Source organism: Canis aureus, chromosome 23 (assembly GCF_053574225.1).
Source record: "Canis aureus isolate CA01 chromosome 23, VMU_Caureus_v.1.0, whole genome shotgun sequence".
Taxonomy (NCBI): Eukaryota; Metazoa; Chordata; class Mammalia; order Carnivora; family Canidae; genus Canis; species Canis aureus.
In genome coordinates, this window is record NC_135633.1 from 25,881,145 (window position 1) to 25,907,709 (window position 26,565).

Here is a 26,565-nt window from a genome sequence, read left to right on the forward strand (position 1 = left end):
AGAGACTCATCCAGTGAAACATGAGAGGAGGCATTGCAGTAGGGTAGAAAGAGCAGGATATGGAGACCTGAACTCCCACCCCAATTCTGCCACTTACTTGTTGTATGACCGAGCCAACTCATCTAATCTCCTGAGCCTCAGTTTCCTTATGTGAAGAGCAGGGATAATAAGATAGCCACCATGTCATGAATATGCAAACCAGATCTGTGGTTCAAAAATTAGTGTCTCCACCCCACCTGTCAGCCTAGACTCCAGGGTCAGGTCTCTCCTGTTATCTTCCCCTACGGTTCTCCAAGCACACATCCAAGGATGCTCAGCCAGCCTTCAGTTGGAAGAGGAACAAAGCTTCCTCAGAGATCACTGTATCCACTCCTCCCTCACTCTGCAGAAACGAGTGGCTTTGGCAAGGTCACTGGGGGAATGAGGAAGGAGCTGAAAACCAGGGCCTCCAGCTCCTACATGGTACAGTTTCTACCACAATGTACAAAGGGCCTGAGCTTACAACTCCAAATCAGGGTATAGCATAGGCTAGCAAAGTCTGAAGGGTTGGAAGTGATCAGGGTTTGGTCATTACCTATTTTAGTAAGTAGAAAAAGTACAAATTGGAGCTCCTAGAAACCTCTAAGGCAAGATCCTGAACACCTTCCCAAATCATCGAAACATACTAGCCTTGGGACATTCCCTGTTCATGAATTTTCCATGGCTCTCCACTGCCTACAGGAGAAATTCCAAACCCTCCAAAAACCATCCTGTCTGACATCTGGGCCCCACTCCATCTGCTCTCATCTCATTCCAAAGACCCCCTGTCCTCCAACCAGGCTGGCTACTTTGCTGGCCTCTGCACACACCACACTGACCTGTGACTCCCACATCCATGAAGCTTTTGCATGCAATACAATCCAACTCAAGACACATTTATGGAGTACCTACTAAGTTCCAGATGCTATGGTGGACAAACGATGTTGAAAGCATTAGGGGAAGGAACTTGTATCAACCTGAAAAAAAGATAAGCTGCATTTCTTGCTCTCACAGAGCTCACAATGTCACTCTCCTTTTCATCTCTTCCTTCATCTTACAGAACTCAAGTTCAAATTCCCCATCCTCCAGGGGTCTCCACCAATTTTCTAGGAATGCCTTCGTGACCCTGCTGGCCCTCAAATCCCCCAACACATTGTCAGACCACTCACCAGAACCACAGGCCTAACTGCCTGCATGGTCTCCTTAAATGACTTTGTGACACCTCCCAAAATTGGGCTCACAGAGGGTATTCAAAAAATGCTCAAAGTTATAGAATTACAGCACGCCTAAGCTAGAAGAGCCCTTAGAGTCTATTTCAACTCATTATTTTGTAGATGAGGAAACAAACAGCCTATGAGGATAGAGAAGCAAGAGTCCAAAGCCACAGTGGGAGTTAGGGGTAGAACCGGAACAGGATCTCAGAGGTCCTTACTTCCAACTCAGGACCCTTCCTTTACAGCTGGCCACACCCTGCTAAATAAACTAAGTTCAAGGTAGTCCCCACTCTTGCTCCCAAGTCTCAGAGCTTGGGACGCATGGAACCTATGAACACCATGCTTCCCAGCCTTCCCCCTTGAGGAATAGCTGAGAATCTGAGTGGCTGGACTCATACAGGCCAGAAATCTGGCTCTCTGCCTGCTTTCCCAGTCCCTCCTCAGCTCCACGCATGCAGGGGAGATGCCAAACTGGGTCTGCCACCCCCTATGGTTACTTTGGGTCTCTAAGGATCCAACTTCCTTGTATTTCTTTTCCTGCCAACAGCCTGGCTTGGCAAGATCACCTCACACCTGAGACCACGGACAACGAAACCCCTGAAGAGTCTGATGAGCAGCCCCCTGGCTGCTGAACTCCAAGACTCAAAACAACAGCACTGTAAGAGTACTGAGAAATCAATTCTTTACCGTGTAAAGGGGGGGGGGGGGGGGCTGAAACCAGGGAGCAGCAAGGGGTGAGCGGTGGCAAAGCTGGCATTGAAACCAGGTCTCTACTTCCTTTCTTAGGCCACCTTAGGGGAAAAACGTCTCTAAACTATCTAGTAGTTGCCATTAGAACACATGGCGGTTTCCTGGAGACCTCTTAAGAGAGGAATTTGGCCGGGCTGAGTATTAGAGCATAAAAGGACCATGCTCTAATTTTAGATGTCTCATCCAACGTTTCCATTGTACAGATGGACAAAGTAATGACCAAAGAAACGAGGTGACCTATGATAGGAAGTTCTACAACTCAGAGGCACTGAGCTCTCCAGTTCACCACCCTGCCCCGGTAACCAGACGATGTCTGGGTCCCTCAGGACTGAAGCTCTGCTGGTCTAAATCTATAAGCAACTCTTGCCCTCCAAAGATAAGTCAGGTCATTCCTCCCGCCTCTGTCTTCCTCGAACCCAGACTGCCCGGATAATCACCCTTGTTGGACGGGCTCTTGCTGTAACAGTGAACCACTAGCGCCGTGGCCAGGGCCCACATGCTCAGTCCGGCCCTGTTGGGAACCCCGTTCCAGCTGTCCTGTCCCGGGAGTGTTTCTTCTGGGCTAGGAAGGCGTCCCCACGTTGCGGCTTCGAGGCTCTGGGTGTCCGGGCGTCCTCCCTGGCGCCCCCAGGTGGCTGCCCCTTCTCCGGTGAGAAAGGCTGGCGACGATCCAGGGCGCCCCCAGACGGCCGCCCTCGGCCACTGCGGCTCCCCGCGGCCCGCAGTGATCACACTCTGGCCGGAGGCACTTCCATGACTCCGGAGCGATGGGGACCTAAGCAGCTGGAGAAGGAGCCGCGGCGCCGGCGCTGTTCTCCTCAATACCAGGGACCCCAGCATCCTGATAGCTGCTTCCATCACCCCCTGGTGCCGGCCCCTAGGCTGTCCGCGTCCAACATGGCTGCCGCGGCGCGTTCGAAGACGCCGCGAACGCGGTGGAATTCTGCAGTGCTTCACGGGAGTGGTAGTCCACAGCCTTAGATTTTTCCGCAGCTGGAGAACAAATAAACTACATTTCCCAGGAAGCCATGGAACTCGCGTCACAAAGACGGCCGACTTAGAGGAGCCTGGTGCATGTTGGGAAATGGAGTTCGAGTGAGGGGGCGTGGTAAAAGGGGAAATGCCTGAGTGGAACGTGGAGATTAGAATTAAGGTTCGAATCCCAGATCCTCCCGCCAAATTTAGTTAACATATGCGGCGCAGTTTCAGGGATCTTCAGCAGAAAGCCTATTATGAAACGTATGCTTCTTTTAGCCTATTCTCTTTTTAACCTGGGGCAGCTTTTCAAAAAAGTTGTCTAGGATAACCAGTATACCTGTAATAGCAATTCTCTTTATTTTCCTACACAGACTTCCTCTCAGTTAAACAGAGAAGTCCTAGTCTTGCTTTCTCACTTGTGTTATTTTCAAAGGGTTTTCAGGTGGGCTGTCGCACCGCATCTCATGACACCTGCATGCGGGGAAGTTGGGTAAGGAATGTTATTCCTGTCTACCTTCAAGAGGATTGCCTGTGTCAAATGAGATCATATGTAGACCACCATTGTCCCTGGCTCTCAATAGGTCTTCAAGAAATGACAGCTAGAATTGTTTTCCCTGCTCTAGGGGTGCTTTGGATTCCCTACTGTAAACTAATCTTTAAGTTTTTATTTAAATTCCAGTTATCATACAGTGTAATGTTAGTTTCAAGTGTACAATATAGTGATTCAACACTTAATACAACACCGGTGCTCATCTCAGCAAGTGTATTCCTTAATCCCTATTACCTATTTTACCATCCCCCCCCCCCACCTCCCCTCTGGTGACCATCAGTTTGTTTTCTATAGTTGAGTTTCTTGAGGGTTTCCCCCCTTTGTTCATTTGTTTTGTTTCTTACATTCCATATATGAGTGAAATCATATGGTATTTGCCTTTCTCTAACTGACTTACTTAGCTTAACATAATACTCTCTAGCTCCATCCATGTCCCAGCAAATGGCAAGATTTCATTCTTAAAAATATGGAATACTTCAGGAATTTGCATGGCATTCTTATGCAGGAGTCATGCTAATCTTCTCTGTATTGTTCCAATTTTAGTATATGTGTGGCCAAAGCAAGCACCCTATTCTAAACTTCCTTTTTTTAAAATTTTATTTAAATCCAATTAATTAGGGGATCCCTGGGTGGCGCAGCGGTTTGGCGCCTGCCTTTGGCCCAGGGCGCGATCCTGGAGACCTGGGATCGAATCCCACGTCGGGCTCCCGGTGCATGGAGCCTGCTTCTCCCTCTGCCTATGTCTCTGCCTCTCTCTCTCTCTCTGTGTGACTATCATAAATAAATAAAAAAAATTAAAAAAAAAAATAAATAAATAAAAAAAAATAAATCCAATTAATTAGCATATAATATATTTTTGGTTTCAGAGGTAGAGGTCAGTGAGTCATCAGTCTTAAATAATAATACTCAGTGCTCATTACATCACATGACCTCCTTAATGTTCATCACTCAGTTACCCTGTTCCCCGCTCTTCCCTCCAGTGACCCTGTTTGTTTCCTATGATTATGAGTCTCTTATGGATTGTCTCCCTCTCTGATTTTGTCTTGTTTTATTTTTTCCTCTCTCCCACTATGATCCTCTGTTGTTTGTTAAATTCCACATATGAATGGGATCACATGATAATTGTCTTTCTTTTTTTTTTTTTTTTAATTTTTTTTTTTTATTTTTTATTTATGATAGTCACACAGAGAGAGAGAGAGAGGCAGAGACACAGGCAGAGGGAGAAGCAGGCTCCATGCACTGGGAGCCTGACGTGGGATTCGATCCTAGGTCTCCAGGATTGCGCCCTGGGCCCAAGGCAGGCACCAAACCGCTGCGCCACCCAGGGATCCCGATAATTGTCTTTCTTGGATTGACTTGTTTCACTTAGCATAATATCCCCTAGTTCCATCCATGTCATTGCAAATGGTAAGATTTCATTTTTTTTTTATGGCTAACTAGTAGTCCATTGTATATCTATATATATACTGTATCTTCTTTATCCATTCATTTGTCAATGGACACCTGGGCTCTTTCAATAGTTTGGCTATTGTAGGTAGACATTGCTGCTATAAACAGTGGAATGCATGTGCCCCCTTAGATCACTACATTTGTATCTTTGGGATAAATATCAGTAGTGTGATTGCTGGGTCATAGGGTAGCTCTATTTTCAACTTTTTGAGGAAATTCCATACTGTTTTCCAGAATGGCTGCACCAGCTTGCGTTCCCACCAACAATTAACAAGGGTTCCTCTTTCTCCTCATCCTCGCCAACATCTGTTGTTTCCTGACTTGTTCATTTTAGCCATTCTGACTGGTGTATTTCATTGTGGTTTCGATTTGTATTTCCCTGATACCGAGTGATGTGGAGCATTAATTCGTGTGTCTATTGGCCACTTGTATGTCTTCTTTGGAGAAATGTCTGTTCATGTCTTCTGTCCATTTCTTCATTGGATTATTTATTCTTTGGGTGTTGAGTTTGATAAATTCTTTATATATTTTAGATACTAGTCCTTTATCTGATTTATCATTTGCAAATATCTTCTTCCATTCTGTAGGTTGTCTTTTGGTTTTGCCAACTGTTTCCTTTGCTGTGTAAAAGCTTTTTATCTTGATGAAGTCCCTTTAGTTCATTTTTGCCTTTGTTTCCTTTGCCTTTGGAGACATGTCTAGCAAGAAGTTGCTGTGGCTGAGGTCAAAGAGGTTGCTGCCTGTGTTCTCCTCTAGGATTTTGATGGATTCCTAACTCACATTTAGGTCTTTCATCCATTTTGAGTTTATTTTTGTGTATGGTGTGAGGAAATGGTCCAGTTTCATTCTTCTCCATGTGGCTGTCCAATTTTTCCAACAGCATTTATTGAAGAGACTGTCTTTTTTCCATCGTATATTCTTTCCTGCTTTTTCAAAGATGAGTTGACCATAGAGTTGACAGTCCATTTCTGGGTTCTCTATTTTGTTCCATTCATTTATATGTCTGTTTTTGTGCCAGAACCATACTGTCTTGATGATCACAGCTTTGTAGCACAGCTTGAAGTCCAGAATTGTGATGCCACCAGTGTTGGTTTTCTTTTTCAGCAATCCTTTGGCTATTCGAGGTCTTTTCTGGTTCCATACAAATTTTAGGATTATTTGTCCAACTCTGTGAAATAAGTTAATGGTATTTTTATAGGGATTACATTGGATGTATAGATTGCTCTAGGTATCATAGAGATTTTAACAATATTTGTTCTTCCCCTACTCTAAACTTCTTGCAGGCAGAGATGGAATTTTTCATTTCTGATCCTTTAGTAAGGAACTCAGTAAATAGCTGTTAAAAGGACAAATGACTTATTAAGGTACTCAATAGCAAAAGCATTTTGACCTTCCTATTTTAAGAGATTCCCAGGGCATCCTGTCTTATTAACCACTCTACTCACTATAGCAGCTTCACCCTCCCTGTATTCTTAGAATACTTATGCTTCCCAGTTTAGGGCTGGTCTCAGCCAGAAGGGTGATCTCTGAGCTCTCATTACCAGGTGGGTCACAAGATGATGTAAGTTTGCAGCACTCAGCCCCTCCTACTGTAGACAACTTTCCAGAACCCTTCAGTTTACTGCATAACTTGCACCACTGGGTGATCTCAAAGCACTTGCCCAATGAATCCCTCATTTGATTTTCACAAATAACATCCATGAGGAGGGGGCAAGGCAGGATTGAGTTAGAAGAAAACATAAATTAAACAAATAACTGGAGTAGGAAAGTTTTCTGGGTGTGACACAAAACTCAGAACCCATAATAGAAAAGATATATCTGACTCTACAAAAAAAAAATTTCTGGTAGTGAAATATACACAGTGAAAAAATGACTAGCTGGGAAAAAATATATTTACCCCACAGTGATGAAGGGCTAAATAATACAGAAAAGTCCTATAAAATATGCAAAAGACCTACCATACAAGAGACAAATGGACTAAAGCAATGCCTGTGCTAGCTTATACTGTGCCTTTGTGCAAAGTAAAGAACAGGCCTCCCTGAGGAGTCACAGCATGCGTGACTAGCTGAGCTATGTGCTGCTAGATTTCAGCTTAAACTTCCATGAACTGCATATCCAAGCTTAGCAGCCTCGAGCAGCCTCAAGCAAAAGACTTGACCAAAGAGCTCACAAGAAAAAATTACAACTTGTATTTAAACATATGAAAATATGCTCAACTACACACATAAGAAAGGTACAAATTGGGGATCCCTGGGTGGCTCAGCGGTTTGGCACCTGGCTTCAGCCAGGGTGTGATCCTGGAGTCCCGGGATCAAGTCCCACATGGAGCTCCCTGCGTGGAGCCTGGTTCTCCCTCTGCCTGTGTCTCTGCCTCTCCCTCTCTGTGTCTCTCATGAATAAATAAATAAAATCTTAAAAAAAAAGAAAGGTACAAATTAAGCTATATTTGATCCATAGCTTATACCATAAACAAAAATCATCTCAAAATGGATTATAGACCTAAATGTAAAATGTAAACTCTAAAATTTCCAGAAGAAAACATGAGGAAAATCTTTCTGATGTTCAGTAAGGCAAGGATTTCTTAGATACAATACCAAAAACATGATCCATTTTTTAAAAAGATAAAATTTCACTTTGTCAAAATTAAGAACTTTGGCTCCTCAAAAGCCACTGTTAAGAGAATGAACAGAGGAGAACCTGAATGGCTCAGTCAGTTGAAAGGCTGACTATTGGTCACGGTCTCAGGGCCCTGAGATCTAGCATCATCAGTCTCCATGCTCAGTGGGGAGTCTGCTTTAGGATTCTCTCTCCCTCCTTCTGCTCCTTCCCCTGCTTGTATTCTCTCTTTCTAAAATAAACAAATATTAAAAGAGAAAGAGAGAATGAACAGAGTAACCACAAAGGGGAGAAAATATTTGGGGTTTTTTTTTTGTTTTTTTTTTAAAGATTGTATCCCCCTATTTGTAAATTATATATCCAATAAAAGACTTCTACCAGAATATAAAAAGGATTTTCAAGCTTTAATACAATTAGAAGAAAATTACCCAATTTTTAAAATGGGAAAAATATTTGAATAGACACTTCACTAAAGTGAAATAAGATAAATACATGAAAAGACTCTCAATACCATTACGACTACTGATTAGGAAAATGAAAATAAAAACTACTGTAAATTATTATGATGTATCTATTAGAATGTCTAAAATTTAAAAGACTGACCCTACCAAATACTGGTGAGAATGTAGAGCAACTGGAAAGCTCATATGCTGTTGATGAGAATATAAAATGGTAGAATTGCTTTGGAGGACAGTTTGGTGGTTTCCTTAAAAGTTAAACATACAAAAAAAAAAAAAGTTAAACATACATCTACCATATGATCCAGCCATTCTACTTCAAGGTATTTACCCAAGAGAAAGAGAAACCTATGTCCATACAAAGACTTGATCATTAATATTTTATTAGTGATTCTTAAAAACTGGGAACAAGTGGGGTGCCTGGCTGGCTCATTTAGAGGAGCATGTGACTTCCTATCTAAGGGTTGTGGGCTCCAGCTACATTGGGTGTAGAGATTACTTAAAAATAAAATCTTTAAAATAACAACAATTTTAATTAAAAAAAAAATCTGCTACAAGCAAAAAGAAACAACCTACATGTCTATTGAAATAAGAATGAGGGCAGCCCGGGTGGCTCAACGGTTTAGCTCTGCCTTCAGCCCAGGATATGATCCTGGAGACCCAGGATCGAGTCCCGCATAAGGCTCCTTGCATGGAGCCTGCTTCTCCCTCTGCCTGTGTTTCTGTCTCTCTCTCTCTCCCTCTCTCATGAATGAATAAATTAATAAATAAATAAATAAATAAATAAATAAATAAATAAATCTTTAAAAAAAATAAACGTGCAGTTTATTGTATGTCAGTTACACTTTAACAAAGAGTTTTTATATAAGATAAGGGGGTGCCTGGGGCTCTTGATTTCAGCTCAGGTCATGATCTCTGGGATGTGGGATGGAGCCCTGACTCAGAGCTCAGAGCCTGCCTATGGAGTCTCTCCTTCCCTCTCTCTCTACTGCCCAGCCCCCAGCACTCTCACTCATACCTCTCTCTCTCTCTCAAAAATAAATAAATAAATAAATAAATAAATAAATAAATAAATAAATAAAATTTAAAACTATAAGGGATGCCTGGCTGGCTCAGTCACTGGAGTGTGCAACTCTTAATCTCAGGGTTGTGAATTTGAACTCCACCTTGGGTGTAAAGATTACAAATTAAATAAAATAAAATAAAATAAAATAAAATAAAATAAAATAAAATAATAAAATAAAATAAAATAAAATACCAATCTATAAGACATAGTTGACCTATTATATTGGCAAATATATATTTTTAAATATATTGCAAGCATATATATTAAGTAAATAGGTATACTTATGTATGCTATATATATAACATCTGTGGCAGGTTTGTGAAGAAAAAGACACGTTTTTGGTAGGAATGTAAATGGGTACAACTTCAACAAAGGGCTACTGACTGACAATATCAAACATTGGAATTTAGAATGCAGATACAAAAAAATAAAATGCAGGTATACTTGCCATGTGTAAAATGAGGAATGTTTCAGGATATTTGTAATAGTAAGAGGCAAGAGAAATATCCCAAGCATTCCTCATTGGAAATAGGCTGAATACAGGAGTTTGATTAAATACATTAAGGTATAGCTAAACTATAGAATATTATTTTTTTGATGGTGTAAAGCCTATCTCTTTCATTATTATTATTATTATTTTAGATTTTACTTATTTATTTATGAGAGACACACAGAGAGAGGCAGAGACACAGGCAGAGGGAGAAGCAGGCTCCATGCAGGGAGCCTGATGTGGGACCCGATCCGGGGACTCTAGGATCACGCCCTTGGCCAGAAGGCAGGCGCTAGACCGCTGAGCCACCCAGGGATCCCAAGCTTATCTCTTTTAACATGGAATACTCTGAGGTATTTTAAGTAGAAAAAGAATCAAGGCCTTGAACAGTTGTATACAAACATTGGTGTTATTTGAAAACTAGATATATACATTTATGTGCTTGAATACTTAGGATATCTGGAAGGGTAATAAAAATAGTTGCCCTGGGGGTGGACGAAATGGAACTGGGGGATAAGGAAGAGAAGTAGGAAGGGAAGGAGAGTTTACTTTTCATTGTACATACTTTCAGGTTTTGTACCATGTGCATATACTGACTATTCAATTAAATCAACCAATCAGGGGCACCTGGGTGGCTCCGGTTGGTTGAGCATCTGCCTCCCGCTCAGGTTGTGATCCCGAGGTCCTGGGATCGATTTCTGCATGGGGCTCCCTGCAGGGAGCCTGCTTCTCCCTCTGCCTGTGTCTCTGCCTCTCTCTGTGTGTCTCTCATGAATAAATAAACAAAATCTTTAAAAAAAATCAACCAAACAAGCAACCAATTCCTCTTATTTCTTTATCAATGTTTACTTTATATTAACTTCCAGCATCCAATAGTGGGAGTACATTTTAGTTTCTGACTGAAGCGTTATTTCTCATGTGGAAACACTGACATCTTGTGGACTTTTAAGATGGTGCTGCTAAATATTTAAATCATGAAGAATTTTCACCACTCTGATCCACTCCAGTCCATTCCACTTACAAATACTTGTTGATGCCTACTCCTGTGCATTTGTCCAACTCTTTAAAGCTGTCAAAGTTTACAGTAATATTGAGCCTCAGTTATGATGTGGTAAACTAAGGCAGAAGAGAAATTATTAAATTTCCTTACTGCCTACAGTCCATTGACAAGCCCTTGAAACAGACAGAGTGACCTTCCTCTAGGGACTCAACTACCTCAATGTTAATACTTTGCTAGGGGCAAAAGGCAATCTTAGCCTAATCCCCAGGATCCTGTAAATCTACTTTAACATATAAAAATTCCTTTGGAGATTGCCTTCATCCCTATCACTGCAAAATACACGTTGGCAATTCTCCCCCAAGGAAATGGCCCACCCATATACATCTGAAGGACCTCATGACTGAGGTTTTATGAGACAGTAATAAATGACCTTTTCCCAACCATAGCTAGCCCTCTCAAGGTCCTGAAAATCTTGCTTCCAAAATTCCTCAGAGACTTTTGCTATCCCTGACCCCCTCCCAACTTGTAAGTCTATAATGGACCACTGCTCATGACCCTAGTGCAGCTGTTTCTGCCCATGGGTCCTGTCTTGTGCTTGAATAAAACCACTTTTTTACACCAAAGACATCTCAAACTTCTCTCTTGGCTGTTGGCTTTGAACCCTAACATCTTTCCTACATCAATTTATAAGACATCTATGAAGTGCCAGGCACTGAAACCACTGTCACAAACAAGGCTGGGAGCTCTGGAAGGGGGGCAGTCCACAGACATCACTGCAGAGCAGAGCTCTAAGTGATACAACTGAGAGGATTCAGGCTTCCTCCAGAGCCCACAGCAGGCTGAGTGTCCAGGAAAGGCTTCCTAAGGGAAGAGACATCTAAGCTAAGTTCTACGGGTAGAACCACAATTGACCAGATAAGAGGGAATATAGTAGCTGGCTGGTGGGGTGCTTGGAGAATGAGTCAGTGCAAAAGGAACACTCCGTGGAAACTCACAGAGGTAATACTTTTTTAAAGGGATGTTTGAGGAACTGCATGCTCAGTGTGGCTGAAGCATAGAGCAGGAGAGGATAAGAGGTAAGAAGTGAGGCTTCATTTCATAACCAGAGAGGTTAAAGCCACTTACGAGGCTCTCTCAGCAAGTACACACTGTACCAAGAATTTAAACCTGGAATTAAACGACTCCACTACTTCTCCTCTTTCCCACATTAAGATTTTGCTCTGTGAGCCTTTCCTGGGCCCCATGTCTAATGCTCTGCTCCTCCCAAATGGACTCAAAGGTGGGCCTCCTCCATTCTTCCCTCCCTCCATCCCTCTCTCCTTCTACCTTCCTTCCTTTCCTCCTTCCCTTCCTTCCTTCCATAATGCTGGTTTCTGCAGCCTTGCTAATGGGTGAGGTAGGAAAACATTAGGTTTCGAAGCCAACAACCAAGAGAGAAGTTTGAGAGGTCTTTGGTGCAAAAAGGTGGTTTAAATCAAGCACAGGACAGGACCCATGGGCAGAAATAGCTGCACTAGGGTCATGAGCAGTGGTCCATTATAGACTTACAAGTTGGGAGGGGGTCAGGGATAGCAAAAGTCTCAGAGGAACTTTGGAAGCAAGGTTTCCAGGACCTTGAGGGGTCTAGCTATGGCTGGGAAAAGGTCATTTATTACTGTCTCATAAAACCTCAGTCATGAGGTCCTTCAGATGTATATGGGTGGGCCATTTCCTTGGGGGAGAATTGCCAACGTGTATTTTGCAGTGATAGGGATGAAGGCAATCTCCAAAGGAATTTTTATATGTTAAAGTAGACTTACAGGATCCTGGGGATTGGGCTAAATTGTCTTTTGCCCCTAGCAAAGTATTAACATTGAGGTAGTTGAGTCCCTAGAGGAAGGTCACTCTGTCTGTTTCAAGGGCTTGTCAATGGACTGTAGGCAGTAAGGGAATTTAATAATTTTTTCTTGTGCTTTTGTTTGTTTCAGTGTGCATCTGACATCACTAGGGAGGAGCAAGAGAAGGCTTTTTGGAACATAAAGTGATTATTCAGGTTGCAGAGGAACACTCCACTCTGTTTTTTGTTGAGTCTGATCATATTGATAAAGTTAATAGAGGAGAGGAGAATGATTGGGCATCAGAGCCACTCTCCATCCCTTCAGCTCAGAGCAGCCAGGGTGTTGCCTGGGATAGAGAGAGGGAGCCTCAGCACAGAAAGCTGTGTCTCTGGGTGGTGGCCCTTCCTCCCTGCATGGGCAAATCAGTGTGTGTGTGTGTTTACTGACTTTTATAATAAGCAAGACTCTACTTTAGGTGCTTATGGTAGATTATCTTGCTTAACTCCAACGACAATCCTGTGAGGATGATACTATCTCCATTTTACAGGTAAGAAAGTGGGGGAGGGGTCATTTCACCGCGTCACCCAGCTTGTAAATGGCAAAACTGGGTCTCCAATGGTCTGAATCCAAGGCCCAGACTCTTAATCACTACAAAATCCCAGCTCACAGGAAGTTAAGAGACGGGCATATAATAGACAGTTCTGAAGCATGCCTGAGATTTGGAGAAAGAGAAGAACCAAAAGGATTGTCAACACTGTGCTGAGTCAATATGACACATTCTGAGCTGAGATGTGAGGGTGTACTCCCGCAAAACTGAACAGCAAGCGCAAGCAAGGTGGAAAAACTCCCAGCAGGAAGGAATTCCCAGATGCTTGGCTGTAGGGCCAGCTCTTCCTTGAGAGCCTTGACCACCATGGCTCCTCAACGCTCAAAGGGGCTCTGATCTCCCTGACAGGCACAATGCAAACCTCTTCTCATTCATCTGACACTCTTCAATATACAAGTTAACTATAAAGCTGATAGAAGGACAAAATCTTAAACAGGGAAAGGAGCAGATGAAATTCTAGAGCATGTATTTTTGATAGTAAGGAGGGTGAACTCTGGCCACAGATCTGCTTGACTGGCCCTTCTACTGGGCACTTGAACTCCTACCCCTAACCCCAATCTCATATTCATTTTATTTGGATGGTGGAACAAGCTCCTTTATCTCCTGTCACAAGATGTCTTCTCTGGAAGCAAAGCCGGAAATGGAATTTGGGGTACCAGATGTTTATCAGGAAATGTTAAAAACAAGACAACAGGCCCGAAACAAAGTTGTTCATGCTAAACCCACGTTGCCAAACTGGGATTTAATTAAGTTTTGGCTCCCCCAGAAAAGGAATCTTAAACCAGCCAATCAGGAATTGCCCAAGGAAATCTGCCAGACAACTCCCCGCCATGCCCTATTGAGAGTAACCTTGCAGTAACTAATCTGTTTTCTTGCCTAGTGTAATTTCCTTGTTCCTGTTTAAAAGTCTCCCATTTTCTACTTGGCAGCAAGTCCTTCCCTGAAGGGGGACTGAGCAGTAGATCTCCAGGACTACCAACACACATAACACAATTCATTTGCGTGTTGATCACTCAACGGGAACAGTGCCAGCTGCCAGGCTGACGGCTGGAGGGCAGGAGAGGATACAGAACGGAGCAGAAGTGAATCCTAACCTTAGTTTAGGGGAGGAATCAAATATTTATGGAGCAGGGTGGTAGATCCAGAGGGCAGCGAGAGTGTCTAGGCAAGGGTCACTGCTCTAGCTGGGGGCAACCTCTACTAGGGGTCCTTCTCAGTCGAGCTTTTCAAGGCATCCACGTCAGATTCCTCCATCCCTGTTGTCCCACCACACTGATGCCATCTGTGTCCTCCTCTTCCATTCCACTAAAACTGCTCTTCGTGGGGATACCTTCCCTTCCATCTCTCTTCCCAGTTGACAGTCTGTGTAGTCTTCATATCTGAATGTTGTGGGTGTTGTACTGCATTCTATTCTCTCCTTGAGTCAGGAGGTACTAAGTGGTTTCTCTCTCTTGAGCCAGCTGTAAAGAGCCAGAGGTATGAGAGGGCAGATAGAGAGGGATTTTTGGAGCAGGGAAGAGGGAATCTAGGTAAGAGGGATCTCAGTGCCCCAGAGAACAAGCTGCATTCTGCGAGTGAGATTTTTAAATAATATTTGGGTGCTTATGATAGATTATCTTGCTTGTTCTCCAGGGCTCTGAGACCCATCTTACCTGCCTTCCCATTTCTCTGTTCCAAATTCTCTCCCCATCTGCCTTCTTATACCCCTGGCTCTTTACAGCTAGTTGCAACTAATGGATCGTCACTTGTTTCAGTAATCCTCATATACTAAATCTTCTACAGAGGTTGCAGTCCGCTACCATCTTCAATAGAACAGATTTAATGTGGAATACAAGGGGGTCTCAGCAGTGCAAGGAGTAACTTGTATCAGAGCCTATGGTGTCCTGTGTCACCTCTCCTTAGCTTCTGATTTAAGCCATTATCCCCGGTTGACAGTTGTGATTGCAAAATCATCTCATGCTGACAGCATCCTACCTCAAGCAGGAATCTGTTTGCATCATCACTGGCAAGTTAAGATTTGCTTTTCAAATGGAGGATAGCCAACAGAAAAGGGTACAGCTTTACTTCAATCCCTTAAGAGTCTACACTGTAACCATCTTATTGGGGTTTTGGCAGAGGCTCTTTTTGCTACAGACACTTCCCATACTATTGGGTCTGCTAGGTCTTGAGACCCAAGCAGCAGGACAGCTTGAACAACTTAGGCCTGCTGCAGAAACTTTTCTGGCTCTAGGCCCCACACAAAACTGGCAATCTTGTGGATTACTTGGTAAATGGGTTGAAGCAACATGTTCCAATATAGTATATATGTTGCCTCCAAAATCCAAACAGGCTTATCACCAAGCTTTTTACCTCTTTAATGAGGGTGGTAAATTCAAAATGAAGCAACTGGCCTCTCATTTTAATAGCTATATTCCAACATGCCCCAGGCAACTGGACCTCTAGAAACTTCATCCATGTGTCAGATCCCTGAATTTTCATAGAGTTTATTCCTTGTCCTCTGGAATGCATATGTTCTACCAAAATATCCAGAATGCTTACTAATTCCTGCTCAGCAGGTCCAATTAGCATAATTTCATCAATGTAATGGACCAGCATGATGATCTGTGGGTTATCAAGATGATCAAGGCCTCCCCTGGCTATGTTATTCCAGAAAGTCAGAGGTTGACATAGCCATGAGAAAAAATAACAAAATAATACAGCTGTCATGACACATGGAGGCAGATTGCTTTGGGGCTGAAAAGAGATAAATAGATTTGTTCTGATAAAGATACCACATCCAGGTTGCAGCTGTAATTGGATTCACTAGCTGATTATGTTTATAAAAATCTATAGTTACCCTCCAGAATCCATTGAGCTTTTTGCAAACTGCCAAAAGGACAAATTAGTTGGGATTGTGGTAGGACTACTCTATCTTTCTGTTGGTGGTGCTAATCCTTGCAATTTCCTCATGAACGCATTACCTAGGTGCCATAACGATGCCAGGGAGGAAAGTGGTTTTGCCTCAATAAGTAGAATACGTAAGTCTGGGCAACTACAAGGTGGTTGAAGTAGGACTGTCCCTGATCACCATTATTCCCAATGACCCACTTGTAGAATTCATGTTTCCTGTTCCATAATTTTAGGCCCTGACAAGTTTCTATTCCTGTGTGTATGTACATATGCGTGCTTCTACCAGGTAACTGGAGGCTATATCATAGTTTGCTCACTCTGGGCTCTTTATGCCAAAGGACCAGCAAGGATGTTTCTAGAGCAATAGAAGAAGTCGACCCTGATTCACATGAATAACGAGGGTTGCCATTTCATAATGGTTAAAGAGTGTGTCTGCAATTCAGGGGATTCACTGGGGTGAAGTCTTGCTGTTTTGCTGCTCAGTGGGCACTCTGAAGGTGTTACTGTAACCATCACATGACAAGAGCAAGGTGAGGGGGCTGAAAGTCTGGATCATCTCACCAGGCAAGTAACTCAGATCAGCCAAAGTGCTGGTTGAGAGTGAAGGAAACCTAGAATGGTTTTTAGAGCAGGAAGGTGATGAGTATCAATTATGGCCCTGGGACCAGCTGCAATAAAGGGATTTAACTTGGTCTTAGAGTCCCTTTTTAAAGAGATGCAACTGGCCCTCAGCTTGAAGAATTGGATTTAAACCTCTCTTGGAGAAAAAGTGACAGTATCATTTTTCCTCACACAAGATTCAGATATAAATGGGTAAGAACAAATCTAAATGGCACAACAGATGGATGTGCAAGATTCAGTTTATTTCACCCCAGATGTGCTCAGCCTGACTTGCCCACTCCTCTCTCCGGACCTAAGCCACTTGCCATATTTTCTGGCTAGACAGGCCCCAGGGATGGCTTAGTTCATTCCAGTGGTCATAGCCCTGACCATCACATCTCCTAGCTCTGGTTACCTCAGGCTCCCCTTGGGGTTCAGGACCAGGTCTCAGCACGACTTCTATCACATCCACTGCCACAGGAGCCACAGCAGCTCCCGCACCAGGTCTGAACCGACTGGACTCTTAGATGCTCTGGTTTTCCCACTGACTTCCCAGAGTGGTCAAGTATACAACCTGCAGATCTTAAGGAATTCCTGTCCTATGGGGAGGATTTGGGCCAACGAGGGAAGGCACCCACAGATGAATGGCTTCCTTTTCCTCCCCCAGTGGATTGTTTTTAGTTGCTGTGGTTCCATATGGCTTCTCTGGAAGGGTCCTGTAAGCATCCTGTTTAGCATTCTTGTAAAGATGGTGCCAGCTCTGCAAAGCACCACCTTGTAGGTGTTCTCTTGACTCCTCCACCTGACTATTCCTTTTTCCTTGCTCTTGCGTCTTTCCAAAAAAAGCATCAACACATGTTTTGCCTCAGGCCGGCTCTGTGTTCTAGAAAATCTGGGTTAAGGAAGTGGTGTAGTCATAGGATGGAATATCTAAAATTGAAATTGTGGTGAGACTGAAGTTCTTGTAATGACAAGGTCAGAATACAACCATGGAAGGGAATGGCTTAGACGGAAGGGAAGGCAAGTTCATGGAGAAGAGAATATCGAGGAACCTGAATCCAGGGCACTGGAATGATAATCAAGATGGATACAGAAATCCCCAAGAAAGATGTTGGAGTGTTGGAATAAGTGATCCAGGGGCCAAATCTTCCAAGCATGGGGAGGAGGGCAGAGATGCCTGCATACAGAGGGGTTGTCGATTGTCTAGTCTCTTCATATTATGGAAGAGAGGGCTTTTGGGATTAGCAATGACAAACCAGAAGAACATGTAACTTGCCTCTGGGTCCAGTGTGATATGAGGGCTGTAGGAAAGCAAACAAGTATCTCTTGAGACGATTTCAAAGAAAGCAGTATCTTCAGACCAAAATGACAGGGCAGAGCAAGAAGATGAAGAGAACATTCACTGAAGAGGATAAGGGTGCAGAATATTCTGCTCATAAAGGACCTTGAGCTCTCAGGGCATTGTGAGAGTTTTCAGGAGATGAGGAGTTATGGCAGATGGGGTCAGAAAAGGTGATATACAAGCCAAAGAGGGATAGGCCCTGGGGGATGAGGAGGATTGGGAGGCTGCATGCACAGGGATCAAGGGCCTAGTGAGATCCATCCTCATGAGCCCAAGGCAGAGAGTAGTGGAGCAGCTGAGAAAGAGGAGAAAGGAAGTACAGCAGCTCTTGTCCAGAGTATGCATATCTGGCCCTGCTGATGGAAATGGGCGCCCTGCGGGCATGGGGGATGGATGGGTCCTGCTCTGAAAGCCCAAGTTCCTTCCCTGGTACTTCTGCAGGCGGGGAGGCCTCTAGGAGAACAGTGTTCTCCCTCTCTGGCCCAGTGGGCATACTAGCCCCCTGCCGGTCACAATGACATAAGCACTAACTGTGACAAACTAACGGGCTGCTGCAGGCCGACAAGTTGGTTTTCTGTCCTTTGGTTCTGCACTCTGGCAAGGGGCTGTTTCCCTTTGCTGGCATTTGGTGTATGCCTTACTTATTCCTAAGACACCTTCATATCCTTTTCATTCCTTCCCCTGCTTTACATAATTCTTTAATCTTTATCTTCTTATGAAAAGGAGTCTATTTTTAATTTCTTGACATTTCTCTCATAACCTACCATTCTTTTCCTGTAACTGACTCCTTCTCTTACCTTAACTGACTTCATACATTTTGAGCTTGCTCAGCCTGACATGGTTAGCCCAAACTGTTTCTCACGTGCCAAGCAATGTACAAACTTCTCTCCTCCTTCTGACCAACTCTTCAGAAGTGGTGACTTGTATGCAATAATCTGAACTTACTGCCTGTGCATTATATTCCTCTTAAGTAACCTTGATACTTCCTTTTTCCTAATCAGATTTCCTCTCTGCTCAACAGTTCCCACCATTTCCCCACCTTTTACTTACAGTTTTTACATCTACCACAGAACTTCCTTCATCTTCTACAAAATTATCCTCACTTTCTGCAAATGCCCTACCCCCTCTACAAGCACCCTTCTTCTACCATGTATAGCTACTTCCTATGTTTAGCCTGTCTTTTTCCAGGATTTCTTTTCTCCTCAGGCCTACCCCTATAGTTTATATTCTAGAGTTTGACCAAAATACCAGTGCATGATTCATATAGTTTGGGGTGATCAATACACAATTTTAAATCAATATTATCGCAAACTACTGTGCACATTACTACTACCTTTTATGAAATCTTCCATTTTGGATTTTTGTGAACTCACAATTCTTTTTTTTTTTTTGAACTCACAATTCTTGTAACAGAATTACTAGCTCTGACTCACACTGGGGTCAGTGTTTCCCTCTGTGGGGTTCATTCATGTAGGTTGCTCTTTGACCACTCACAGTACTGTTTTTGTTAGTTTTTTTTAAAGTTTCATTTGTTATTATTATTTAAAGATTTTATTTACTTATTTGACAACAGAGTGAGAAGGCACAAGCAGGGGGAGCAGCAGGCAGAGGCAGAGGGAGAAGAAGACTTCCTGATGAGCAAGGAACCCCATGCAGGGCTGGATCCCAGGACCCCAGGATCATGACCTGAGCTGAAGACAGACGCTTAACTGAGTCACCCAGGTGCTCCTATTATTTTTTTTTTTCAGTAATCTCTCCACCTCAACATGGGACTTGAGTTCATGACCCTGAGATCAAGAGTCACATGCTCTTTTGACTCAGCCAACTAGGTATCCCTAATAGCTCCATTTTTAAGCCAATCTTTCAGATCTTGTCAGTTTTGCCCAGGTATCTCTGAAGGCCTCCTTGTTTTCTTGAATAAATGACAGGGTGCTACAGGCTGTTTGAAATGCTTCCTACCTGGAGATAGAATCAGTTTGTTTCTTTCCCAAAATCTTAGCCTTCCTTCCAGGAGAAAAATATTAACAATCAAAATCTAGCTAGTGCCCCTCACCAGCCAGAGGAAGTCTGCTCAATGCTAGAGTATTCTCAGGCTACTTTAATGCCATAGGAAGTTTTCTTTTCCTTTTGGCTTTTTACCCATGCCCCCTCCCATTTTGTAAGGAGTTATGAGTATATCGTGTCATGTCTCCAAGTTACCTTAACCAAAGTTCTTGTTACTTTTCTCTCTCTCTCTTTTTTTTTTTTCTTTTTTGAGAGTGAGCTGGGGTTGGGGGAGGGGATAAAGAGAGAGGGAGAATCTCAAGCAGATTCCCACTGAACCCGATGCAGGGCTCGATCTCATGACCCTGAGATCATGACCTGAGCTGAAAACCAGAGTCGGACGCTTAACCAACTAAGCTACCCAGGTGCCCCGGTTATTACTTTTCTCTAATGTAAGATATTATCAGTCAACTTCCCCTACCTTTTTCACCTGATAATTTTTCCATTTTCCCACCAACACCAACATTTGTTTTGTCAAAACAAACCACAGGACTTAGTTACGGCTCTGTCCTATCATTTTTCTGAGTCTCCACTCCACTCTCTCAACCCTCAGCTCAAATGTCCCTGGGCTCCAAAGTGTGCAGGTCCCGACAACCAGATTCATAAGCATCATCATATTCCATCGTCCAAAAGGAAAAAGAGATCCCAACCTTCCCAGAGGAAGTCTCCTCTCACAGAGGTAAGTTCACACTTCACAAAGGTGAATGGAGATACAGACCCAAGGTTTCTCATGGCTCCACTTCACTTCTCTTGCTTTCGTTTTCTGAGTCTTACAGTTAAAATTAATTACAATTTAACTCTATTTTCTTCTCCTGTATACTTTCCCTTTTATTTGGTGCTATTTTTGTTAGTTTTTTTTAAAGTTTCATTTATTATTATTCTTTAAAAATTTTATTTATTTCACATCCCTTATAACATCATTTTGGTTCCTGTATTTATTACATTTGTAACTTCAAATGCTAACCTACACCTTTATTTCTTGTTTCATTAACTATAGACTGTGTCTCTTGACCCTAACTTTTTTTTTTAAAGATTTATTTATTTGACAGAGAGAGAGACAGAGCTCAGGCATGCAAGCACAGGCACAGGGAGGGGCAGAGGGAGATGGAGAAGGAGAAGCAGGCTCCCCACTGAGCAGGGAGCTTAACACTGCTCAGCTCCATCCCACAACCCTGGGATCATGACCTGAGCTGAAGGCAGCTGCTTAACTGAGCCACCCAGATGCCCCAACCCTAACTTTTACAGAAATCAATGCCTTTGTTCTTCATTTACTTTTGCTTCTACCTTCCATCTGTTTCAATCATCTGTACTTTCATTTTTGTATTTTCAAGGTTGAAAGTATTTATATTCTCTTCTGTTGCCATAATACATTCTGTTCAATCAAAAAGTTGAGAATCAATAAGCAAATGTATAAAGTCTGTATCAGATAAGAATATTTCTGTTTTATGCAAGAAGAAACTCGACCCAGATTCACTTACAGAAAAACTGAGTTTACGGACTCACATAAGAGAAAAGTCCCAGAATAGGATTGGCTATGGGTGTGACTTAAGCCAGGAGCTCATAAAATATCATCAGGACATAAGTCCTCTCCATCTTTTAGCTCTGCTCCCCACTGTAGGTCAGTTTCAACCTCAGAGAGGCTCTCTCTGCCCTGTGATTTTCATATGACAGCCAGCAACTTCTAAGACATCATTCCAGATTTACAACCAGCAGGAAAGTGAAAATCTTTGCCTCCTAAACATTTCCAACTAACCTCCTAAGATTCTCTGTGATTAGACATCTTAGGGCATGTGCTGCCTCTTAACCAATATCGTCACCTTGTATTGTTTGGCTTCAGCCTGGCTTATATGTTACCTCCTTAAGACCTGAGGGCAGAGCCCTACCCAGACCAAATGGCTGACTGGAGGAGGACCTTGAGCTGGTTAGGAAACAAATATGTAATTATTTCTTTGCAGTTTTCCTTTCTCTTCTCCAGGCACCAACTTTCCTCGTCCCCAAAACCTATCCCCCCTTCCCCAAAACCTATCCCCCCCTCCCTCGTGAATATCAATTCTTACAAACAGAAACCTGGGAGGGAGTTTCAGGCCTCATACCCTCAAATTCTAAGCAAGCTCTGCTGGAACAGCCAGCTCCTGAGAACCTCTTGGAAAGGTCCCTGAGAAGAGAATTATAGGATAGATTCATCAAGGAAGGATTCTGAAGCATTTTTTTTTAATTTTTTTTTTTAGAGAGAGGAAAGAAAATAGTTTTCTAGAAATAAACATGGCTTTCATCACCTCCTTAAGTGTCTCCAAATTCTCAAGCAAATCTTCTGAATCCGAATTTCTGCAACTTCACACCCTCCTGTAGTCTCCCGATCCTCCTGCTCCAGCCTGTTCTAGCTGCAGAGTTCTCTTCCTGTGGTTCCCTTCATTATCCTCCTGAATTGTAATTCTGCATCTTTGTGGGTTTACTCACTGGTCTTAAATTTCAGTTCATCCTCAAGAACTTCCTCATCAGGGATATGGAGACAAAGGTCCTTTTTTCTTGTTTGTCTGAACATGTTTTTAGTCTACCCCTACGCTTGACAGAAAATTTGTCAGGATATAAAATTAAAAGACTGAAAACATTTTGCATCAGAACCCTGAAGGCTCAAGTTAAAAATAGAGCCACCCTATGACCCAGCATTTGCACTACTGGGTATTTACCCCAAAGATACAGATGTAGTGAAACAATGGGATACCTGCACCCCAACGTTCATAACAGCAATGTCCACAATAGCCAAACTGTAGAAGGAGCCACAATGTCCTTCGACAGATGAATGGATAAAGAAGATGTGGTCTTTATACACAATGGAATATTACTCGACCATTAGAAAGGATGAATACCCACCATCTGCTTCAATGTGGATGGAACTGGAAGGTATCATGCTGAGTGAACTAAGTCAATCAGAGAAAGACAATTATTGTATGGTTTCACTGATATGAGGAATATAAGAAATAGTGAAAGAGACTATAAGGGAAAGGAGGGAAACTGAGTGGGGAAAAATTAAAGAGGAAGACAAACCATGAGAGACTCCTAACTTTGGGAAACAAACAAAGCTTGCGGAAGGGGAGGTGGTGGGAGGGAAGGGGTAACTGGGTGAGCTCTGGGTATCATACTATATGTTGGCAAATTAATTTAAATAAAATATTAAAAAGAAAAAGTAAAATAAAAATACTTAACAAAAAAAGAACTCTGAAAGCATTATTATTCTGTTGTCTTCTAGTAGTAGGACTAGAACAGATGAACAGTCCCATGTGAGCCTAATTTTCAAGACTAATTTGGAAGTCACCTCTTTCTACCGTCTTTCAAATCCTTCAGAATCTTCTTTTTATTCATGGAGTTTTAAAATTTCATGATGATTTATCAAAATGTGAGTCTTTTTTCATTCATGTGCTTGGAATCTGGTGGACCCTTTTAGTCTTGTGACTTGTGTCCTTTGGCTCTGGTCAATTTTCTTCTTATCTCTTTCATATTTGTCTACCCTGTTTATCCATTTGGACTTCTTTTTTTTTTTTAAGATTTTATTTACTTATTCATAGAGAGAGGGAGAGAGAGGCAGAGGGAGAAGCAAGCTCCACGCAGGGAGCCTGAAGTGGGACTGATCCTGGGTCTCCAGGATCACACCCCGGGCTGCAGGGGGTGCCAAACCTATGCGCCACCAGGGCTGCCCCTCCATTTGGAATTCTAATGTAGTGAGTCTTTTGTCTCATATTTCTGTCTTTATCTTACAATTCTTCATTGAATTAAGTTAATTCAGTAACTTAAGAATTGAGGCATCTGAGTGGCTCAGTTAGGCAACTCTTGATTTTGGCTCAGGTCATGATCTTGGTGTCCTGGGATTGAGTCCTGCCTCAAGCTCCCAGTTCAGTGGGGAGTCTGCTCCTTTCCTCTTCCCCTCCCCTCTGCTTGTGCGTGTGCTCTCTCTACAAAATAAATCTTTAAAAAATGGAAAAGCAAAGAATAGGAAAGGAAAGGAAAGAAAAGAAATGAGCCACAGGGACTCTGTAAATATGTGCTGGGCTTGTTTATTGGAGAGCTTGACTCCAGGCTGATCTGGTAATCAGCTGGCCAGAGTGCAGACACTGGAAACACATGTTTTAAACAGATGCTTGAGAGGCAGATGCCTGCCTGCTAGGGTATCTCTGTGGGGATAGGGTGGGAGAGAGTACAAGAAGAGTACAATGTTCTATCTATAGAACTTCAATTTATTTCCCAGTTTTCATGCCCAAGTCCTCCTTCTTCCTGTGGCTATTCCTGGTGTTTCTGAGTCTTAATAGTTTTCTTGGGTTCCAGCTCTGCCCAACTCTGTCTCCCACTCCCCTAACACAGTCCAGGCTGCAGCTTCCTGCACCCTGTGTCATTAGGAGCTACTTCTCCATCCACTTCCTCAGAAATGTGTTCATATTTGTTACACTGATATCCCCTTGTTTTCTTTCTGCTGTGCATTTATGTCTTTTCTTTTTTCAGTCATATAATGGGTTTTTAGGTAGGAAAAGAAAAACTTATATTTTCTATCTTGGATCAGAAGTTAATAGATTATCGTATATGAGCACTAAAAGAAAACAATATAAAAGGACTCCAGCATTCAGTACCACCTGTCTTCCTAGAAGGAAACCCCCAGCATGCTCCCCTTCAAGATAGAGGAGACTCACTATGGACACACTATAATGGCTACTCTGGGCCATGGCTCAGAATTCATGTAGGTCTCTATCTTCCCTGCTGAGGGGAAAACCACAGGAAATGGTCAAGATGAAAGGATCTTCCTGATGGGATGGATGTAACATAAATCACATTGGCCTGAGAATGTGACCACGACATGATATTTTAGAGCATCCTCTCTGTACCTCCTAGGCCACTTTATCATCCCACGCCCAACACTCCTGAACAATCCAATTGAATCTGCCTCTCACTGGGCTTTTTTCCCCCCAAAGCATTCCAAGCAGAAGAGGTGAATTTATCATCCATTACCTTATTTTTCTTAAGATTTAGTTATGATTTAATACTCATTAACCACTGTGATTTAATTTCACGTGGGGACTCGAGGTTAATACACTATAACATACTTCTGACTATATCATGTTGACCAATACAAACTGGCTTTTCATTCCTGATACTTTTTTTTAAAGATTTTATTTATTTATTCATGAGAGACACAGAGAGAGAGTCAAAGACATAGGCAGAGGGAGAAGCAGGGTCCCTGCGGGGAGCCTGATGTGGGACTCAGTCCCAGGACCCCGGGATCATGACCTGATACAAAGGCAGATAGATGCTCAACCACTGAGCCACCCAGGCATCCCCATTCCTGAAACATTCTGAGACAAGACATAACTTATTATTTAAATTCTGGACATTGCCTCTATGTCATGGAAGGGGAAAACTATCTAAAGATAAGATCACCATGTATAAGATGAAACTGGCTCCATCTTTTAAAATGCAAACCCTTGAGTTTGGATGACCACAAACATGACCTTATAAAATATTCTCATCCTAGTAAAGTGGATATTTGCCTCAGAGATTCCTTTTATTTGCCACCATTACCTGTCACATTGTGGGTGCTTGATAGATGTTTGCTGGGTCAATGAGTATTGGGCCCAAATTGTTTAAATACCTTTTGCTGGGGTCAGGATTCATTCTAGAGACCAGAACGGCACTCATTATGCAGGTAGCGTCAGGTACTGTAAGCTGTGGGGAGACAGACAGGCGTCTAAGAGGCTGAAGAATAAGGGAAACCTGTGGTTGAATGTTTGGAAAAGGGGAAGGAGCAATCATTAGCGTTTAACTACTTTTCATTTCTAGCTGAAGTGGATTCTGGTTTGAATTCATTTAAAAGGTACAGGATGTTTAGAGAACATTATTTTTAACAGTGGAAAACCGAAACAGAACAAATGTCTAACACTAAATAAACGGTTACTGGATAGAATAATAATGTAGTCTTTTTAAAAATAGACTATTTTTTTAGAACAATTTTAGATTTACAGAAAAATTGAGATGATAATACAGGGAGTTTCCACATACCCCACACCCAGTTTCCCATATTATTGACATCTTACATCAGTATGGTATATTCATTACAATTAATGAATCGATACTGATACTTTATTATTAACCAAAGTCCATGCTTTACTTAGGTTTCTGCACAATGTCCTCCTTCTGTTCCAAAATCCTGTCCAGAATACATTATGTTCAGTTATCATGTTTCCTTAGGCTTCCTTTGACTATGACAGTATTTACAATGCAGTTTTTTTAAAATGATGAATTTACAAAAAAACATGTCAATGAATTTACATAAGGGAATAAAGACCAAAGAGAAACACAAGAAAATAAAAATACTGTGTTGAGGCATCAAGGTTATGGTTGAAATGAACATACTTATATCATTTTCTTTTTAAAATCATGTTCTAATTAATGTTGGTTCCATTGTAAATTCTAAACTCTTCACCTTTGCCTCTCCCTACCACATTTTTACAGTTTTTGACTCACAGATAAACAGCCTATAGACATTAACTCCAAAACAGCTGATGGGGACTCACAAGCAGGACCTGTAAAGTCTCTGTGAGGTTAGACTGGATGCCCCAAACTGTGAGCGGAATGCCATTTCTTCTGAAGTCTTCATCTCTCTCTCCCTGCCATTATTTTGAGACTGAAACAAAGTAG

At 42.4% G+C, this 26,565-nt stretch overlaps 1 protein-coding gene and 1 non-coding gene across 5 annotated transcripts in view; both read right to left on the reverse strand.

Annotated features, from left to right (window-relative positions):
- Positions 1-2,934, reverse strand: part of CLPB (ClpB family mitochondrial disaggregase) — a 142,580-nt gene extending 139,646 nt beyond the window's left edge. For 2 of the 4 annotated variants that reach the window (XM_077866884.1, XM_077866885.1), the window contains exon 1: positions 2,420-2,934. In XM_077866884.1, coding sequence (XP_077723010.1) covers positions 2,420-2,840 — 421 coding nt within the window. In that variant the 5' untranslated portion in view covers positions 2,841-2,934. The remainder of the gene's footprint in view (positions 1-2,419) is intronic. The other 2 variants (XM_077866882.1, XM_077866883.1) reach the window with 2 other exon arrangements.
- A 1,036-nt stretch (positions 2,935-3,970) lies between these two features.
- Positions 3,971-4,079, reverse strand: LOC144295600 (U6 spliceosomal RNA). Its single transcript, XR_013362682.1, has one exon. It is a non-coding gene; the product is annotated as a U6 spliceosomal RNA (small nuclear RNA).
- Between the last annotated feature and the right edge of the window lie 22,486 nt (positions 4,080-26,565).